Below are 18,567 nucleotides of genomic sequence, written 5' to 3'. Positions count from 1 at the left end.
CAGTATGTAGTGCTGTATGCACAGATGTAGGATTACATGTTATATTTAGTGCTGTATGCAGATGTAGGACTACATGTTATACGTAGTGCTGTACACACAGTTGTAGGATTACATGTTACATGTAGTGCTGTATGCACAGTTGTAGAATTACATGTAATGCTGTATGCACAGATGTAGGATTACACGTTACATGTAGTGCTGTATGCACAGATGTAGGATTACACGTTACATGTAGTGCTGTATGCACAGATGTAGGATTATATGTTACATGTAGTGCTGTACGCACAGATGTAGCATTACATGTTACACGTAGTGCTGTACGCACATATGTAGGATTACACATTACATGTAGTGCTGTATGCACAGATGTAGGATTACATGTTACATGTATACATATGTAAGATGTGATATGAATGCTCTCACTGTGTATATGACTTCTCCCAGCTCCTGTGAGAAGATTAGATGCTGATCAGTGCACAGGAGGTATTGTCCCTTGTGTCTGCCGTTGTGTATGCAAAGTTTTAGTAGTAACAGGGGGACCTCTGTGTGACACATGAGCAGCTAATCTCCTGCACAGGGGTCGGTAACCGGGGACCTCTGTGAGTCTCTGTGTAACACATCAACAGGTAATCTCCTGCACAGGTGTTGGTAACGGGGGACTTTTGTGAGTCTCTGTGTGGCCCGTCAGCAGGTACTGTCCCATGAACAGGTGTCGGTAACGAGGGGACTTCTGTGAGTCTATATGTGAAGTATCAGCAGGTAATCTCCTGCATAGGTGTCGGTAACGGGGGACTTTTGTGAGTCTCTGTGTGGCCCGTCAGCAGGTACTGTCCCATGAACAGGTGTCGGTAACGGGGGGACTTCTGTGAGTCTATATGTGAAGTATCAGCAGGTAATCTCCTGCATAGGTGTTGGTAACGGGGGACTTCTGTGAGTCTCTGTGTGGCCCGTCAGCAGGTACTGTCCCATGAACAGGTGTCGGTAACGGGGGGACTTCTGTGAGTCTATATGTGAAGTATCAGCAGGTAATCTCCTGCACAGGTGTTGGTAACGGGGGACTTTTGTGAGTCTCTGTGTGACCGTCAGCAGGTACTGTCCCATGAACAGGTGTCGGTAACGGGGGGACTTCTGTGAGTCTATATGTGAAGTATCAGCAGGTAATCTCCTGCATAGGTGTCGGTAACGGGGGACTTCTGTGAGTCTCTGTGTGGCCCGTCAGCAGGTACTGTCCCATGAACAGGTGTCGGTAACGGGGGGACTTCTGTGAGTCTATATGTGAAGTATCAGCAGGTAATCTCCTGCATAGGTGTCGGTAACGGGGGACTTCTGTGAGTCTCTGTGTGGCCCGTCAGCAGGTACTGTCCCATGAACAGGTGTCGGTAACGGGGGAACTTCTGTGAGTCTATATGTGAAGTATCAGCAGGTAATCTCCTGCATAGGTGTCGGTAACGGGGGACTTCTGTGAGTCTCTGTGTGGCCCGTCAGCAGGTACTGTCCCATGAACAGGTGTCGGTAACGAGGGGACTTCTGTGAGTCTATATGTGAAGTATCAGCAGGTAATCTCCTGCATAGGTGTCGGTAACGGGGGACTTCTGTGAGTCTCTGTGTGGCCCGTCAGCAGGTACTGTCCCATGAACAGGTGTCGGTAACGGGGGGACTTCTGTGAGTCTATATGTGAAGTATCAGCATGTAATCTCCTGCATAGGTGTCGGTAACGGGGGGACTTCTGTGAGTCTCTGTGTGGCCCGTCAGCAGGTACTGTCCCATGAACAGGTGTCGGTAACGGGGGGACTTCTGTGAGTCTATATGTGAAGTATCAGCATGTAATCTCCGGCATAGGTGTCGGTAACGGGGGGACTTCTGTGAGTCTCTGTGTGGCCCGTCAGCAGGTATTGTCCCCTGCACAGGTGTTGTGTGTAATTACTGGAATTGGTATGACCTGTGATCTGGATGTATCTTTGCAGTGACATGATGTTTGATATATGAACCCTACAGGTACTGTATATGGGAGAGGAAGTGAGCAGGCTAGGGAGGCCTGGGGAAAGGTACATCTGCTTGGAGCTTGTGTGGTGGATATATGGTCATTAGGTCGACATCAATTTGGTCGGCTACTAAATGTCACCATGGCTTAGGTCTACATTTACCATGTCCGAAGCGCTCGCCAGGAGATACTTACACTGTGTCCATGTAGACTTTCGGGACAAAAATATTGTTAAAAACCCATGTCGACCTAGACATTGTCGACCTAATGCTGACCTTAGGAATGTTGACCTGTTTCCAACCATATTGACCTTCAATGGTCGCCCAATACATATGAACCTAATATTGGTGGACCCAATGACCCCCCCCCCCCCCCCCTATATACCTGCTCTAACATCTCTTGCATCTGGGGGAGGGTCCTTTTTTTTTTTTTTTTTATTAAAGGATTATTCGTACAATTTACTGAGAAAATCCACTTATAGTGATTATTAACAAAGTGTTACATCAATTGAACAAAGATATACGAATAAAGTGGCTTTCCTATTCCATGTGTGTCACATGTGGTTATTTCACCATTGATCATATACATTTCTTATAAAACATTAGAGTAAACATAGGAATAATTCTACAATATGGGTAAGGGGTATCCCGAAACACATGTAGCAAGATAAATCCTTATATTTTTAAGGAAGAGTATAGGGGGGGTATAGGCACAAATAAGACAATAGACAATGACACTGAAACAACAAGGGTATAGATGGGAAGGATAAGGAAAGGGAGGGGGGGGGAGATGAGGAATGTTTGAAAATGATGTATATTATTATGTAAATATCCCTTTGCCAGGTTTACATTTCTGACAGGCTCATTATTTCCTTATCCAAGTATACCTGGGGGAGGGTCCTTATCAGGATTTCTATTGGAGCAAATGACCACCATTGCTTCATCCTATTACCATATTAACTGTCCTGGAACAAGCCCAGTGTCTCCAAGCTCTGCCCTCTGGCAGCTACCACTGTAAGAGCCTGGACTGTGATCAGTGACCAGTGGGTGAAACCAGCCAACACCAGCCAGGTGTGTCAGCAGCATGTCAACACATCCTTTGTTCCCCACATTCAATCTGTCTCGAAATCCTGCCACATGCAGCTAAAAAACATATTCAAAATTCACCCTTACCTTACACAAAACACTGCAAAAACTCTAATCCATGCTCTCATCTCACGCATTGATTATTTCAATAGTCACCTTATTGTCCTTCCCCAATACAGACTCTCACCACTACAGAAAAAATATATATAAATATAAAATCAGGCGCACTAAAAATTCCAATAATATATACCTCTAATAGGTGTAATTTATTTAAAAATAATAATGGATTGGAGACTTTAATTTATATAATCACTACGGCAGCTCCCAATAGCAAACTGGATATTTGCATAGACACTCGAAAAGTATAGAAGTAAATAGATGTGTGATATTGGGATCACACACAAATTCTCCTCTAAAAGAGAGCGCCACCAAGCTGAGTATAATTAATCAATTTATTTTATTATTATATCATTAATATAATTTCATAAATAAAGAGCATATAACATTTTATAACATTTCATAAACACATTAAAAATTAAAATAAAAACAACAATAATGATAATATAATAAATTTTACTGGAAGTTATACTCCTGTGTTGAATAGAGTGGAATTGTTCCCCTTTAATAGGGAGAATTATAGTCCCGTGCTGCGGTATTTCATTTAACAGGTGAATGATTATTATTTGTATCCACAAAAGTTTATTGTGATCCCTTTTGTAATTATGGCATATGTATATCCACTTTATTAATGGCTTGAAAAGATGTTTGTTGTGGGCATATGCCCTTTTTGCGCAGGATAGCTGGAATAGCCAAAATTGATTATGCCGGACGGCTCAAGCTCACCTGTGCGGCAGCGCCGCTTGATGTTATGCTGCTTGATGTTGTAGGCAGACAGGGAGCGAGCCGTCCGTCTCTGCTTCGGATAGCCAACAAAGTAGTGGACTCGCCAGAGGATCGGGGAGTAAATAGAAGCCGCAGATGGTGCAAGTCAGCCGGGATCTTTTTGTAGCGCCGGAGGATGTGTAGTCGGCACAGGAGTAAAGCTTTTCCAGAGACCCCTTAACGCGTTTCTCCGCTGTGGGTAGTGTATAGCGGTTTCATCAGAAGTAGCAAGTGAGTGGTCTGAAGGGAAGTCCTTGTATATTTATCAGGTTGAATGTCCAATCAAATTTGGTTGTCAATCATTATCGTTATTAGCCACATATGTGTGGATATACTTCAGCTGTTCCTTTCCAACACATTGGAGTATTTGTCAGCATTTTAAATAGTCTCCAAACCCTTTTATATACAACATTCGGCTGGTTTTTGCTTATTCCATCAGTTATCATACCAAATGAAATATATGTAAGTAAATTAAACAAATAGACATGAAACAGAAATGAAAAATAAATAAATAAAATAAAAATAAATATAATTGTAATTATAAATAAAAAACAATAAAAATATCAATAATAAAAATAAATATAAAAACTAACTAGATAAGGAATGGCATCTCTTTAAGACATAAAAAAACATTTATTTCGTTATCACTATATGTACATACACACAAGAATATGTGCAAGTAGGAACATCTATAAAGTGTTCTGTGTTTTTAATTGAAGTGCCGTGGCTCGTCTGACTAAGACTGTCGTCTTGTGTATCTTACGACAGTATAACATGGAATCTAATCACTTCCAGACCCATGTCAGATTAATATTTATTTATTTAGTTCTTAAGGAATATGATCTTTTATTTATAGTTTTTATTAATTTATAAAATATTTTAAATATTTCAATAACACTTTTGCACATTGTCTTGTGTGTATATTCCAGTGTTGACATTATCCCAATCTAATTTTGATGGTAGAAATAGACAGTAATTATATGATTGATGTGTTTTATAACAGTAAAATACAACCGAACTTTTTATGGTTGCAATAAATTCAACATACATAGAGATATTATATGTCCAGACATATAATATCTCTATGTATGTTGAATTTATTGCAACCATAAAAAGTTCGGTTGTATTTTACTGTTATAAAACACATCAATCATATAATTACTGTCTATTTCTACCATCAAAATTAGATTGGGATAATGTCAACACTGGAATATACACACAAGACAATGTGCAAAAGTGTTATTGAAATATTTAAAATATTTTATAAATTAATAAAAACTATAAATAAAAGATCATATTCCTTAAGAACTAAATAAATAAATATTAATCTGACATGGGTCTGGAAGTGATTAGATTCCATGTTATACTGTCGTAAGATACACAAGACGACAGTCTTAGTCAGACGAGCCACGGCACTTCAATTAAAAACACAGAACACTTTATAGATGTTCCTACTTGCACATATTCTTGTGTGTATGTACATATAGTGATAACGAAATAAATGTTTTTTTATGTCTTAAAGAGATGCCATTCCTTATCTAGTTAGTTTTTATATTTATTTTTATTATTGATATTTTTATTGTTTTTTATTTATAATTACAATTATATTTATTTTTATTTTATTTATTTATTTTTCATTTCTGTTTCATGTCTATTTGTTTAATTTACTTACATATATTTCATTTGGTATGATAACTGATGGAATAAGCAAAAACCAGCCGAATGTTGTATATAAAAGGGTTTGGAGACTATTTAAAATGCTGACAAATACTCCAATGTGTTGGAAAGGAACAGCTGAAGTATATCCACACATATATGGCTAATAACGATAATGATTGACAACCAAATTTGATTGGACATTCAACCTGATAAATATACAAGGACTTCCCTTCAGACCACTCACTTGCTACTTCTGATGAAACCGCTATACACTACCCACAGCGGAGAAACGCGTTAAGGGGTCTCTGGAAAAGCTTTACTCCTGTGCCGACTACACATCCTCCGGCGCTACAAAAAGATCCCGGCTGACTTGCACCATCTGCGGCTTCTATTTACTCCCCGATCCTCTGGCGAGTCCACTACCTTGTTGGCTATCCGAAGCAGAGACGGACGGCTCGCTCCCTGTCTGCCTACAACATCAAGCAGCATAACATCAAGCGGCGCTGCCGCACAGGTGAGCTTGAGCCGTCCGGCATAATCAATTTTGGCTATTCCAGCTATCCTGCGCAAAAAGGGCATATGCCCACAACAAACATCTTTTCAAGCCATTAATAAAGTGGATATACATATGCCATAATTACAAAAGGGATCACAATAAACTTTTGTGGATACAAATAATAATCATCCACCTGTTAAATGAAATACCGCAGCACGGGACTATAATTCTCCCTATTAAAGGGGAACAATTCCACTCTATTCAACACAGGAGTATAACTTCCAGTAAAATTTATTATATTATCATTATTGTTGTTTTTATTTTAATTTTTAATGTGTTTATGAAATGTTATAAAATGTTATATGCTCTTTATTTATGAAATTATATTAATGATATAATAATAAAATAAATTGATTAATTATACTCAGCTTGGTGGCGCTCTCTTTTAGAGGAGAATTTGTGTGTGATCCCAATATCACACATCTATTTACTTCTATACTTCTCACCACTACAGTCCATCATGAATGCAGCTGTGAGGCTAATCTTCCTAGCCAGACGTTCATCGTCTGCAAAGCTACTCTGGCAGTCACTTCATTGGTTACCTGTATTCTACCGTATTGAATACAAAATCCTTTTACTTACACACAAAGTCATAAACCAACCTACACCAACATACATCTCTTCTCTTATCTCAAAATATCTTCCAACCCGACCTCTACGCTCCTCACAAGATCTGCGCCTCTCATCCACACTCATTACTCGCTCCCATTCCCGATTGCAGGACTTTCTTCTTCTTCTGCTGCACCCACTCTGTGGAATGCCCTCCCAAGCACAATGACTCGCCTCCAGTCTCCAAACCTATAAGCGTTCTCTTCAGGCAAGCTTATCAAAACACTTAACCTGTATATACCATTCCTATCTAATCACATCCCCACTGTACAGTCCACACATATCCACTCTTTTCATATTTTCCATCCTCCTGACCCATGGCCAAACTGCTGGGTCACCGTATCTTACAGCACACCAGGAACCTTTGCATTCTGGTGGACTTTATGCAATAAAGAATATACTGTATATCCTTGTGTATCAATGCCTATAGATTGTAAGCTTGCGAGCAGGGCCCTCATACCTTTGACTGCCTGTAAATACCCAGTTTGTTGTATCACTGTCTTCTTTGTAAAGCGCAACAGAATATGCTGCGCTATATACAGTAAGAAACTGTTAAAAAATAACTAAAATACACCACAGCAAGCATTACTTAGGTGCCAGCTACCACTGTAAGAGGCCTGCTCTGTGGTCAGTGACCAGTGTGGGAAGCCAGCCAGGTGTGTCAGCAGCATATCGACACATACACCACAGGATGTAAGCAGGCAGAGATGGTCAACGCATGTGGCAATTGTCAGAGGACAAGCCTCAGGACTAAGTTATGCATCTGAAGGGTACACTCTGATGAATAGGTTTTCAGTGCCCGATTGCATACCTCCCAACTTTTGAAGTTCTGTAGTCGGGACGCTGCTGCCGCGCCGGAGGCACGGCGAAATTTTCGGGGGCGTGGCCTAATTTGGGGCGTGGCCTATACTCACGGCTCTTCCGCGAGGCCACGCCCCCATTTTGCCGCTATGGGGGCATGACCCAGAGGCTCTGTGAGCCTCTAGCCATGCCCCCAGTCCCCTGGCTGCGGGAATAGACGCTGTGCGCATGCGCACAGCGTTTATTCCCCGCTGCTTAGCAGCTGACAGGGGGGACTCCCAACAGCCCCCCCACACCGCGGGACACTGCCGCCCGCGGGTGGGACAGCGGGACAGGCCCTGACAATCGGGACTGTCCCGATAAAATCGGGACTGTTGGGAGGAATGCGATTGAAGCTTGAAAACTCACCTATTCATCAGATTCAGTGATCAGTGGGGAAACCAGCCGACACCAGCCAGGTGTGTCAGCATGTCGACACATACACTGCAGCAAGCAGTACTTAGGTGCCAGCTACCACTGTAAGAGGCCTGGTCTGTGATCAGTGACCAGTGGGGGAAGCTAGAGGGAGGACAGGCATCCGGACACATGTACATAACCTAATATTACTATTGTAGCACTGTTTAGTATCATCACCCTCTTACCGCTCTTTCTTTGCCCCCAACTTTCTGCAGCAAGGCCACAAGAAGCGCCATCACTTTGATCTGCATCGCCTGGTTTAGCCTGCAGGCAATTAAGAAGCAAAAAGTTACATGAAGTCACCAGATCTTACAGGCAATAATGGGTTTTTGCTTTTTCCTTCATTTTGCCTGACAGAAGGAAATGTCACATTGCTACTACCAAAGGAACTGACTTTCCACTCCTGTAACAGGGAAGGAACCAGAACTTGTGCAAGCTCCACAGCATTATGATGAAGTGCACCAATGTGTCTATAGAAACACCTCACCATAGTAGTGCTCAAATTCACGATGCATCATAGTAGTATTCTAGTTTACATGATGCCCCATAGTAGTGCCCTAGGTACTTGTGTAGTTTCACGGCGGCAGTTACGTAGTCAGGGCAGTGTCCCTGTCAGAATCAGCGTAGTGTTCCCGCGGCCAGCGTAGTTAGCGTAGTCAGTGTCCCTGTCAAAATCAGCATCAGTGGCGTAACTATAGAGGGTGCAGGGGGTGCAACTGCTACAGGGCCCGGGGATTGGGGGGGCCCGAGGAACCAGCAAGCCTCCCGGTGGTGGTGGGTTGCACATTACAATGACGGGGAGGTGGGCCAGTTGATCCAGGCTCTCCCCTTTCCTTTCCTAGTCCCTCTCTGGTGGTACTGGGGCTCACGTCACAACCTAGTGAACAGCCCCGGCATGTAAACTAAACCTGCTGCTAGCGAAGTAGTGCTGTGATGCTGAGGCACACTGACGCGTGCCGACAGGTCCATGGGAAGCTAGCCGCTGGTGCCCGGGCACAGCAGGCAGGAGGCCTGGCACCTGTAGAAATGATGGGAGGCCCGCCCCTAGAGATCCAGTTGAAGGGGAGGCCTGGCCCTGGATACCCAGCGGGAGACCTGTCCCCGGAGACCCAGCGCTATTGGAGGTAACTGAACTTTACTAAAGGGTAGGGAGCAGAGCAAGGTATAAGTGACCCCCCTTCTCCCTCACCCCCTCTCCCTCCTTTCATTTACTCGAACAGGGGGGATGGGATTATGAGATACAAATTGTTGCCACTGTCACAATCCTTTCAAAGCCCAGGCTGACTTCAGTCACTCTCTGTCTCCCCTTCTCTCTCCCCTTTTTTTCTCTCTCTTTTCCTCTTTCTGTCTCCCCTTTTCTCTTTCCCTCTCTCTGTCTCCCCCTCTCTCTCTTTCCCTCTCTCTCTCTTTTCCTCTCTGTCTCCCCCTCTCTCTTTCCCTCTCTCCAGCTCACCCCCTCTCTCTTTCCCTCTCTCCAGCTCACTCTCTCTCTCTTTCCCTCTCTCCGTCTCCCCCTCTCTCTCTCTTTCCCTCTCTCTCTTTCCCTCTCTCCATCTCCCCCTCTCTCTCTCTTTCCCTCTCTCCGTCTCCCCCTCTCTCTTTCCCTCTCTCCGTCTTCCCCTCTCTTTCTTTCCCTCTCTCTGTCTCCCCCTCTCTTTTCCTCTCTCTGTCTCCCCCTCTCTTTCTCTCTCTCTGTCTCCCCCTCTCTTTTCCTCTCTCTGTCTCCCCCTCTCTTTCTCTCGCTCTCTGTCTCCCCCTCTCTTTCCCTCTCTCTCTCTCTTTCCCTCTCTGTCTCCCCCTCTCTCTCTTCCCCTCTATCTGTCTCCCCCTCTCTCTCCATCTTTCCCCCTCTCCGTCTCCCCCTCTCTCTTCATCTTTCCCTCTCTCCGTCTCCCCCTCTCTCTCTTTCCCTCTCTCCGTCTGCCCCCTCTCTCTCTTTCCCTCTCTCCGTCTCCCCCTCTCTCTTTCCCTCTCTCTTTCCCTCTCTGTTTCCCCCTCTCTTTCTTTCCCCCTCTCCGTCTCCCTCTCTCTACATCTTTCCCCCTCTCCGTCGGCTGCCGGACAGGGTCCCGACAGTCGGGATCCCGACAGTCATTAACTCGACGTCGGGATCCCGACTGTTAAAACACTGACGGCCGGGTTCCCGACGGCCGTCGGCTATTTTCCCTCGTGGGGGTCCACGACCCCCATAGAGGGAGAATAGAATAGGTGGCGAGCATAGCTCGCCACCGTGCCCGCAGCGTGGCGAGCGCAGCGAGCCCGCAAGGGGCTTTGTTGCGCTGGCCACGCTGTCTGAGACCAGGCAGTCGGGATCCCGACGTCGGGATAATGACTGTCGGGATCCCGACTGTCGGTGAATCATACCACACCCCTCTCCGTCTCCCCCTCTCTCTCCATCTTTCTCTCTCTCCGTCTCCCCCTCTATCTCCATCTTTCCCTCTCTCCATCTCTCCCTCCATTTCTCTGTCTCTCTCTCCATTTCTCAGTCTCTCTCCGTCTCTCTCTCTCCATCTTTCCGTCTCCATATCTCCCTCCATTTCTCAGTTTCTCTCCCTTCTCTCCATCTCTCTCTCCGTCTGCCAGTCTCTCCATCTCTCTCTCCGTCTCCCTGTCTCTCCATCTCTCTCTCCGTCTCTGCGTCTCCCCTTCTTTCTCTCCCTCTCTTTCCATCTCCCCTTCTCCCTCTCTTTCCATCTCCCCTTCTCCCTTTTGATTGCCTCTATAAAAAGAGTCAGCGTCTGGCCAGCATCCCGCACAGTTGCTGAACTTGGGAAACATTACATTCTGCCCCTTGTCTCCCCCCTCTCACTCTTGCTCCCCTCTCTCCCTGCCATTCTCTCTCACACCTCCCTTTCTCTATCCTGCTCCTCACTACAATGCCCCCAACCCTAATGGGTTCTACACACAGGGTGATTCTTCCAAGCGATTTTGACTAAATCGCTTGGAAGGTTTACCTGAATCGCCCCATGTGTACACAGCGGGTGATAGCGATGCACGGCCCAGCAGCATCGCTATTGCCCGGCCAAATAGACAGTGCAGGCAAGAATATTTTTGCTATACTGTGTATTTGGCTGCGGCTCCCGGGGCTGGCAGGATGTAGTAAGCAATCTCTCTGATGGCTTACCTACATTTTGGTGCACAAGGGGCTCAGCCAAATCGCTGAAACGGAAGTCCTGTGTACACACGGCACTTTAATGACATTTTAATGACAACAGTAGAGGGGGCCCCGTTCAACATTTTGCTATGGGGCCCACAGATTGCTAGTTACGCCTCTGATCAGCGTCCCGCAGCCCAGCCAGCCGGAGCTTACGTAGTTATCGTTGTCAGTCAGCGTTATGCAGTTAGCGTGTAGTAAGTATATTCGCGGCTAGCCAGAGCTTAAGTAGTTAGCTTAGTCAGTCAGCGTTATACAGTTAGCGTAGTCATTCAGCATTCTGTCACCACTAATTACATTGAGTCAGTTATGGCTGCCAAAGCATTAACCATCTTTAACCTGCCCCAGATGCCAGAGACACAGACCTGTGTCAACGGGCATCCTATGAGGCTGAAGGCCCATACACACTAGAAGATTTTAATTTCAAAAGACTTTGGCGAAAGATATATCTATCAAAGATTTTGCCAAAGTAGTGCGTACACACTGAGCTATTTTCCCCAAAGAGCAAAAGATTTTCAGGAGGCGAAAGACTTTGCTGAAAATCTTTCATTAAAAGGCTATTTACATAATGAGCTGGGTTTGAATACCAAGGGTGGGGGCAGAGGCCATTGTATTTAGTGCATTACTGTTTTTGGTGCCTGATTCAGAACTAATCGCTGGGCTGCGTATATTCGGAGCCCAACAATCAAGTAAACCCCACCCTATGCTTCCCTGCCCAGGGAAATTCCGCCCACGTGCACGGCTACAATTTAATTTGCAGCCTTGCAGGTCCATTCACCCGCGCCAGCAATGTATACATTACTGCCACAAATAAATATATATTGGGGGCAATACATTGCTGGTCTGCGCCATAAAAAATATACGATGGTGGCCAGTGGCAGCGGTAGGATACATTGCTGGTCTGCGCCAGCAATGTTTACGTTACTGCCTATTTAATATATGTTGGCGGGCAGCAGTGCTTAAAGTGGTCCTGGAGAGGTAGTGGAACTCACTTATATATGACAATGTATATATTACTGGCTTAAGAATCTCATTGGTGCCCAGTGGTGCCAATAATATATACATTGCTGGCACATGCCAGCAATGTATATATTACTGGCTGAAAAAGGAAAACATTGGTGGATAGTGGTGCTCCGTGTGGAGCAGGATGGAGGGAGGCGGAGGGAGCAAAGTGGAGATGGCAACAGTGTGTCAGTGTGACCGGGCCGGGTGGCAGAGCTGGGACCCAGGAGTACAAGCACCGGAACAAGCGGGGGAGCAGGGCTCTGCAGCATCCAGCCACAGCAGCAGCAGCCTGACAAACGGAGGAGGCGACTCTGAGCGGGGCGGCGCGGACCAATCCTGCAGGGTGAGTATGACAGGCGAGGGGGCGGAGGGGGGGCAGGGGGAGGCAGCGGGGCGGTCCGCCAGGCTAATCTTTCAGCCCAGCGGCGTACACACACACAGCGATGATAGATGGAAAAACCATCAATCATCGCTGGATCTTCTGGATAAAACCAGCAGATGAAAGACCTTCCTAGCGATGATGCAGGAGCGCGCATCATCGCTAGTCGGCAATCTGTGGGGCATACACACTAGGCGATTTTCAGCTGAAAATCGTCTAGTGTGAATGGGCCTTAAATGTAAAGGAGCATATGTGGCGCTGCCACATAAGAAGCTGTGGCAAGAAGGTCAGTCTCCGGGACACACAATTTTGCGGATGTCACCTGACATTTATGACCCTTCTGCACTTCATATTTTCTTGGGCAGAGGAGCTGACCAGCATTAAATTTTGTGAGCGCCACCTCATGATTTCCCCTAAAAAATGCCATGATTTATAACAACCTTATGCAGGAGGCGTGTACCCTTGATTTGATGTCGCAGCCCCAACGCAAGGATTAGCGGACCTGGCAAAATTGTTGAGGTGGATGAAAGTTTATTTGTCCAGCGCAAAAATCATGTTGGACATGTCCTGCCTCAGCAGTGGCTATTTGGTGGCATATCCCGTGAGACAGGTGAATGTTTTATAACACCAGTGGCCAACCGTGATGCCAGCACCCTGATGTCCACCATCCAGACGCATATTGAACCGGGTACCACTATATACTTGAGCAGGCGGGGTACCATCATGCGCACGTCAACCACCGCTACAATTTCGTGGACCCAGAAACTGGGGTTTATACCCAAAATATTGAAAGGCCCTGGGGCACATGCAAGTGGACGAACAAGAGACAGAGGGGCACTGCGCATCAATACCTTGACTCCTACCTGCAGGAGTTTATTTAGTGCAAAACCGTTGGTGCAGAGAATGCTTTCCTGCGCATTTTACACGCACTAACTCTGGTCCCAATGGCTGACAAACCATCCGACACAAATTTTGCAGCAGCTGCGTCAACATCATCTTCATTTGAAGGGAATGCAGAAAGTGAAGAATGACTGTTTTTAGAGCTTCTTGGACTTGTTATTTGCTATTATTGAATATTGTTCATTGTTTTTTTCTTCTTTATTGTTCACTAAAATCCAGTTTATTACGGTTTCAGATGTATTATATGCCAGGTGTGAAAGTTTTCTTTAAACACCCCCACTATCCACGCCAGCCCAAGGCATGGCGAGCTGACGCATTACGCGTCCTCCCAACCTGTTCATACCACCACTATCCACGTCGGGGTGGAGTTGATTTTATAAAGTGGGGCGAGCATAGCGAGCACCGCAAGGGGATGCGGAATACACGTCAAGTAATGGCGAGCATAGCGAGCACCGCAAGGGGATGCGGAATACACGTCAAGTAATCCACGTCCGCTCGCCACGCTTCAGGCTCGGTGGCTCACTGCACTCGCCACACTGTGTAAATTCAACTCCACGCCGACGTGGATAGTGGGGGTATGAAAAGGTCGGGAGGATGCATGTATCGGACTGGATCGATGGTGGAACATCGGATGGGAAATGGAATTCTGGAGCTAGGCTGATACCCGCTTGAGGTGAGTCTGGATGATAGTGCTGGATCACAGGCGATGGTAACCTGGACACTTACAGGTGATGGTAACCTGGACACTCACAGGAGATGGTGGACCTGGAGAATACACTGCAGCAGAGGAGAGACAAACACCAGCAGGAGACACTTGCATGCATAAATGACAAAGGAAGCACTAGCATTGGAGTGAGCACTCCCAGCATACTTATACCCACTGCTTGACCAGGATTGGCCAGGCAGGTATGACAGGGAGATCACTCCAAGCTGGATTGGACAAGACAGACATGTGACTGGCAGCCCCCATGTCAGACTATGGCGGGAAAGGTTGTTTGCAGATGCCATGCTTGTGGCCAGGAGCAATGGTGGTGGACAGGGAACTTGCCAAGCACTGGACACTGTCTCTGCGGGTGAGGGAAGCGGTGCGCCGCGCAGCCGCAGACTCAGCAGCGCTGAGAGGACCGGAGGATGACTGAGATGGAGGTGCACAGTACTCAAGACGCCGGCTGTATCGGAACTTGTACCGCAAGCTGAGCCTGCGCAGACACTTAGCCAGTAAGAGAGCTTGCTTTAATACCCGGATCATGACATCACCCCCCCCCCTTTAGGGGTGGCCCCAGGACACCTCTTAGGCTTGCGTGGAAACTTGGCCTGGAATGCCCAAATGAGTCTTGGAGCATGGACATCTACTGCATTGGTCCAAGATCATTCCTCAGGGCCATAACCCTTCCAATCGATCAGATATTGCAGACGACCATATCGGATGCGAGAGTCCAAGATCTTACTGACCTCATATTTTGTTCCACGATGAGTACAGACCTTAGGTGCTTTGGGGAGCTTGGAATGAAAGCGATTTAGAACCAGCGGTTTCAATAACGATATGTGGAATGTAGCTGGTACCTTCAAATACGGAGGCAATTTTAGCTTGTAGGCCACAGGGTTGACGACTCGCTCAACAGGGAATGGACTAATATAATGGGGAGCAAACTTCATTGATGGCACTCTCAATCTCAAGTTCTTTGTGGATAACCAGACACGATCTCCTAGTCAGAGGGCTGGTACAGCTCTGCGTTTTCTGTCGGCAATTTTTTTTTTTCCTTTTTTAAGCTTTCAGAAGAGATGAACAGATGAGCTTCCGGATAGTTGCATCAACAGCTGGCACTGAAGACACCGGTTGCAGACTGAAGTCAGGAACTCGAGGATGGAATCTGTAATTGGCAAAGAAAGGAGTGACATTTGAAGAAGAGTGATATTGGTTATTATGGCAGAACTCTGCCCATGGAAGAAGTTGAACCCAGTCGTCTTGTGAAGAAGATACATATGTGCAAAGAAAAACCTCAAGATCTGGATTCACCCTCTCCGTTTGGCCATTTGTTTGGGGGTAATAAGCTGTGGAGAACTTGAGCTTTACTTGGAGGAATGTGCACAGGCTTCGCCAGAATTTGGCCACAAATTGGACTCCTCTGTCTGAAATTATTTCAAGTGGCAGTCCATGAAGCTTGAATATCTCCTTTATAAAGAGTTTTGACAGCTTGGAAGCTGAAGGAAGACCGGTGAGGGGAACGAAGTCGGCCATCTTGGTGAACTGATCAACAATCACCCAGATGGTGTTGAACTTGTCAGACTCTGGAAGATCAGTTACAAAGTCCATTGAAAGGTGCGTCCAAGGACGATGTGGCACTGACAATGGCATCAATTGCCCAGGAGGAGACTGACGACTGATCTTGTGCTGGGCACACTTAGCACAAGAAGACACAAAGTCCTGTACATCCTGTTTGAGGGACGGCCACCAGTAGGACCTGGTGATAAACTCATAAGTTTTCTGAATGCCTGCATGACCAGCAAATTTGGAAGAATGCGCCCAATTAAGCAGCTTCTTTCTTAAGGCCGGTTTTACAAAACTTTTCCAAGCAGGGGGCGTGAGATTTGTTACTCCTGTTGCGGAGAAAGCCACTGGATCGATAATGAAATGTTGATTCATGGACTTCGACTCACCATCTTGCTCCCATGACCGAGAAAGGGCATCAGCTTTCTGGTTTTGTGTCCCAGGACAGAATGACAGCTTGAAACGAAATCTGGAAAAGAAAAGCGCCCATCTGGCTTGACAGGGATTCAAACATTGAGCAGACTTAAGATACAGAAGATTCTTGTGATCTGTGATTATTGTGACTTCATGAACAGCACCTTTTAGATGATATCTCCATTCGGTACTCTTTACCTAGCACGGCGGCCATCGCGGGCATCGCGGCCATCGCATGCACTAAAAAAACGGGTGCGACGCGATGCCTGCGATTTCCTATAGGGAACAATGTTAAAAGTGTCAATGGACGCGTTTTTAGTGTTCAATGCCTCAATGCCCGCGATTTTTACATAGGAAACAATGTTAAATGGGCCACAGAGCCCAAATAGTCCCCCTGAAGTCTGAAATGGCCCCCACAATTGTTAACGCCACCCCACGATCAACGTGAACCCGAAGCGTGGCGAGCGCAGCGAGCCCGCGAGGGGCGGCGGTACGCGTCCTCCGACCTTTTCATACCCCCACTATCCACGTCGGCGTGGAGTTGAGAATAGAATAGTGTGGCGAGCGCAGCGAGGCGAGCGCACGCGGATACCTTCACAGGTAAACGCGTCCCTTCGCGGGCTTCACAGGTATCCGCGTCCCCTCGCGGGCGCGCTGCGCTCGCCACGCTTCGGGCTCGGTGGCTCGCTGCGCTCGCCACACTATTCTATTCTCAACGCCGACGTGGATAGTGGGGGTATGACTTCAGGGTGACTATTAGGGCTCTGTGGGCCATTTAACATTGTTTCCTATGGAAAAATCGCGGGCATTGAGGCATTGAACACAAAAATCGCGTCCATTGACACTTTTAACATTGATCCCTATGGGAAATCGCGGGCATCGCGTCGCACCCGTTTTTTTAGTGCATGCGATGGCCGCGATTTTTTACCCCCGATGACCACGATGGACATCGTGGGCGCCGTTCTAGGTAAAGAGTACCCTCCATTCTTCTAATGCCAATTTAATGGCAAGAAGTTCTTGGTCACCAATGGCATAATTACACTCTGCAGGCATGAACTTGAAAAGAACCCACAGGGGTGAAGACGTCCATCAGGTGCTTTCTGGGAGAGCACTGCCTCAACAGCCATGGAGGAGGCATCGACCTCAAGGATAAAGGGCAATGCAGTGTCAGGTTGTCTTAACACAGGAGCAGAAGTGAACCTCTGTTTCAGCAGATGGAAGGCTTGGGTGGCTTCTGCCGGCCACTTTGCTGGATTAGCCCCTTTCCATGTTAGGGCAGTGATGGGTGCCACAATAGAAGAGAAATTACGAATGAACTTTCTGTAATAATTGGCGAATCCTAAAAAACATTGAATACCTTTCAATGAAGAAGGAATTGGCCAATCTTGGATAGCCTGCAGTTTACCTGGATCCATTTGAAGACCGGAACCGGAGACAATGTACCCCAAGAAGGGTATAGACTTCACTTCGAAGACACATTTCTCCATCTTACAGTAAAGATGATTAGCTCGCAGTCGGGACAGGACCTCTTTCACCCAATAACGATGCTCTTCGAGATTATTGGCATAAATTAAAATGTCATCGAGATACACGACCACATGTCGATTAAGAATGTCAAGAAAGATCTCGTTGACATAGTGCTGGAATACGGCTGGGGCGTTGCTGAGCCAAAAGAGCATGATGAGGTACTCATAATGGCCATCTCTGGTGTTAAATGTCGTATTCCACTCGTCGCCCTCTCGTATGCGAATGAGGTTGTATGTGCCTCTCAGGTCAAGCTCGGTGAAGATGGTCGCACCACTGACGCGATCAAACAATTCGGTGATGAGGGGTAGAGGGTACCTGTTTTTAACAGTGATTTCGTTGAGACCACGATAATCGATGCAAGGACACAGACCTCCATCTTTTTTTTTTTTACGAAAAAGAATCCTGCACCAGCAGGGGAAGTTGAAGGACGAATGAATTCTTTAGCAAGATTTTCCTTGATGTAATCAGCCATGGCTTGAGTCTCTGGAAGAGATAATGGATACGTCCTACCTCTTGGTGGCTCTTTTTTTTAAATTCCGTATTTCTTTATTTTCATTTTTTTTCTTATACACCCATATAAAATTTTACATTATTACAGTGCAATATCAACATTCATTATACATTACATGATACATTTGACCTTATATTACCCTGCTTTACCCCTACCTCCCACCCACCCTAATTTCTTTACCCCAATTTACCCCCCCTCCCCCCTTTCGATTGCTTGACTCCGTCCTATAGTGTACATCTTTTTTTTTTTTTTTTTTTTTTTTACTTTATAACATTTTAATCTCACCCAGCTGTCCCATATCTTTTCCATTCTTTTATTATTCCCTCCATTTCTTATGCTTATATGTTTTTCATGTTCTAGGGTATTGTTCACTAGTTTT

At 46.1% G+C, this 18,567-nt stretch overlaps 1 protein-coding gene across 4 annotated transcripts in view; it reads right to left on the bottom strand.

Moving 5' to 3' along the window:
* The window catches only part of ELMO3 (engulfment and cell motility 3), a 286,359-nt gene that overhangs the window by 95,708 nt on the left and 172,084 nt on the right, over positions 1-18,567 (bottom strand). For all 4 annotated transcript variants that reach the window (XM_083164845.1, XM_083164844.1, XM_083164843.1 and 1 more), the window contains exon 9: positions 8,215-8,293. In XM_083164845.1, the coding sequence (XP_083020971.1) occupies positions 8,215-8,293 (79 nt within the window). The remainder of the gene's footprint in view (positions 1-8,214; positions 8,294-18,567) is intronic.

Source organism: Crinia signifera, chromosome 11, assembly GCF_055691185.1.
Source record: "Crinia signifera chromosome 11, ASM5569118v1, whole genome shotgun sequence".
Classification (NCBI taxonomy): domain Eukaryota; kingdom Metazoa; phylum Chordata; class Amphibia; order Anura; family Myobatrachidae; genus Crinia; species Crinia signifera.
Note: the sequence above shows the minus strand (reverse complement) of the source record. Positions and strands in the feature narration are given on the sequence as shown.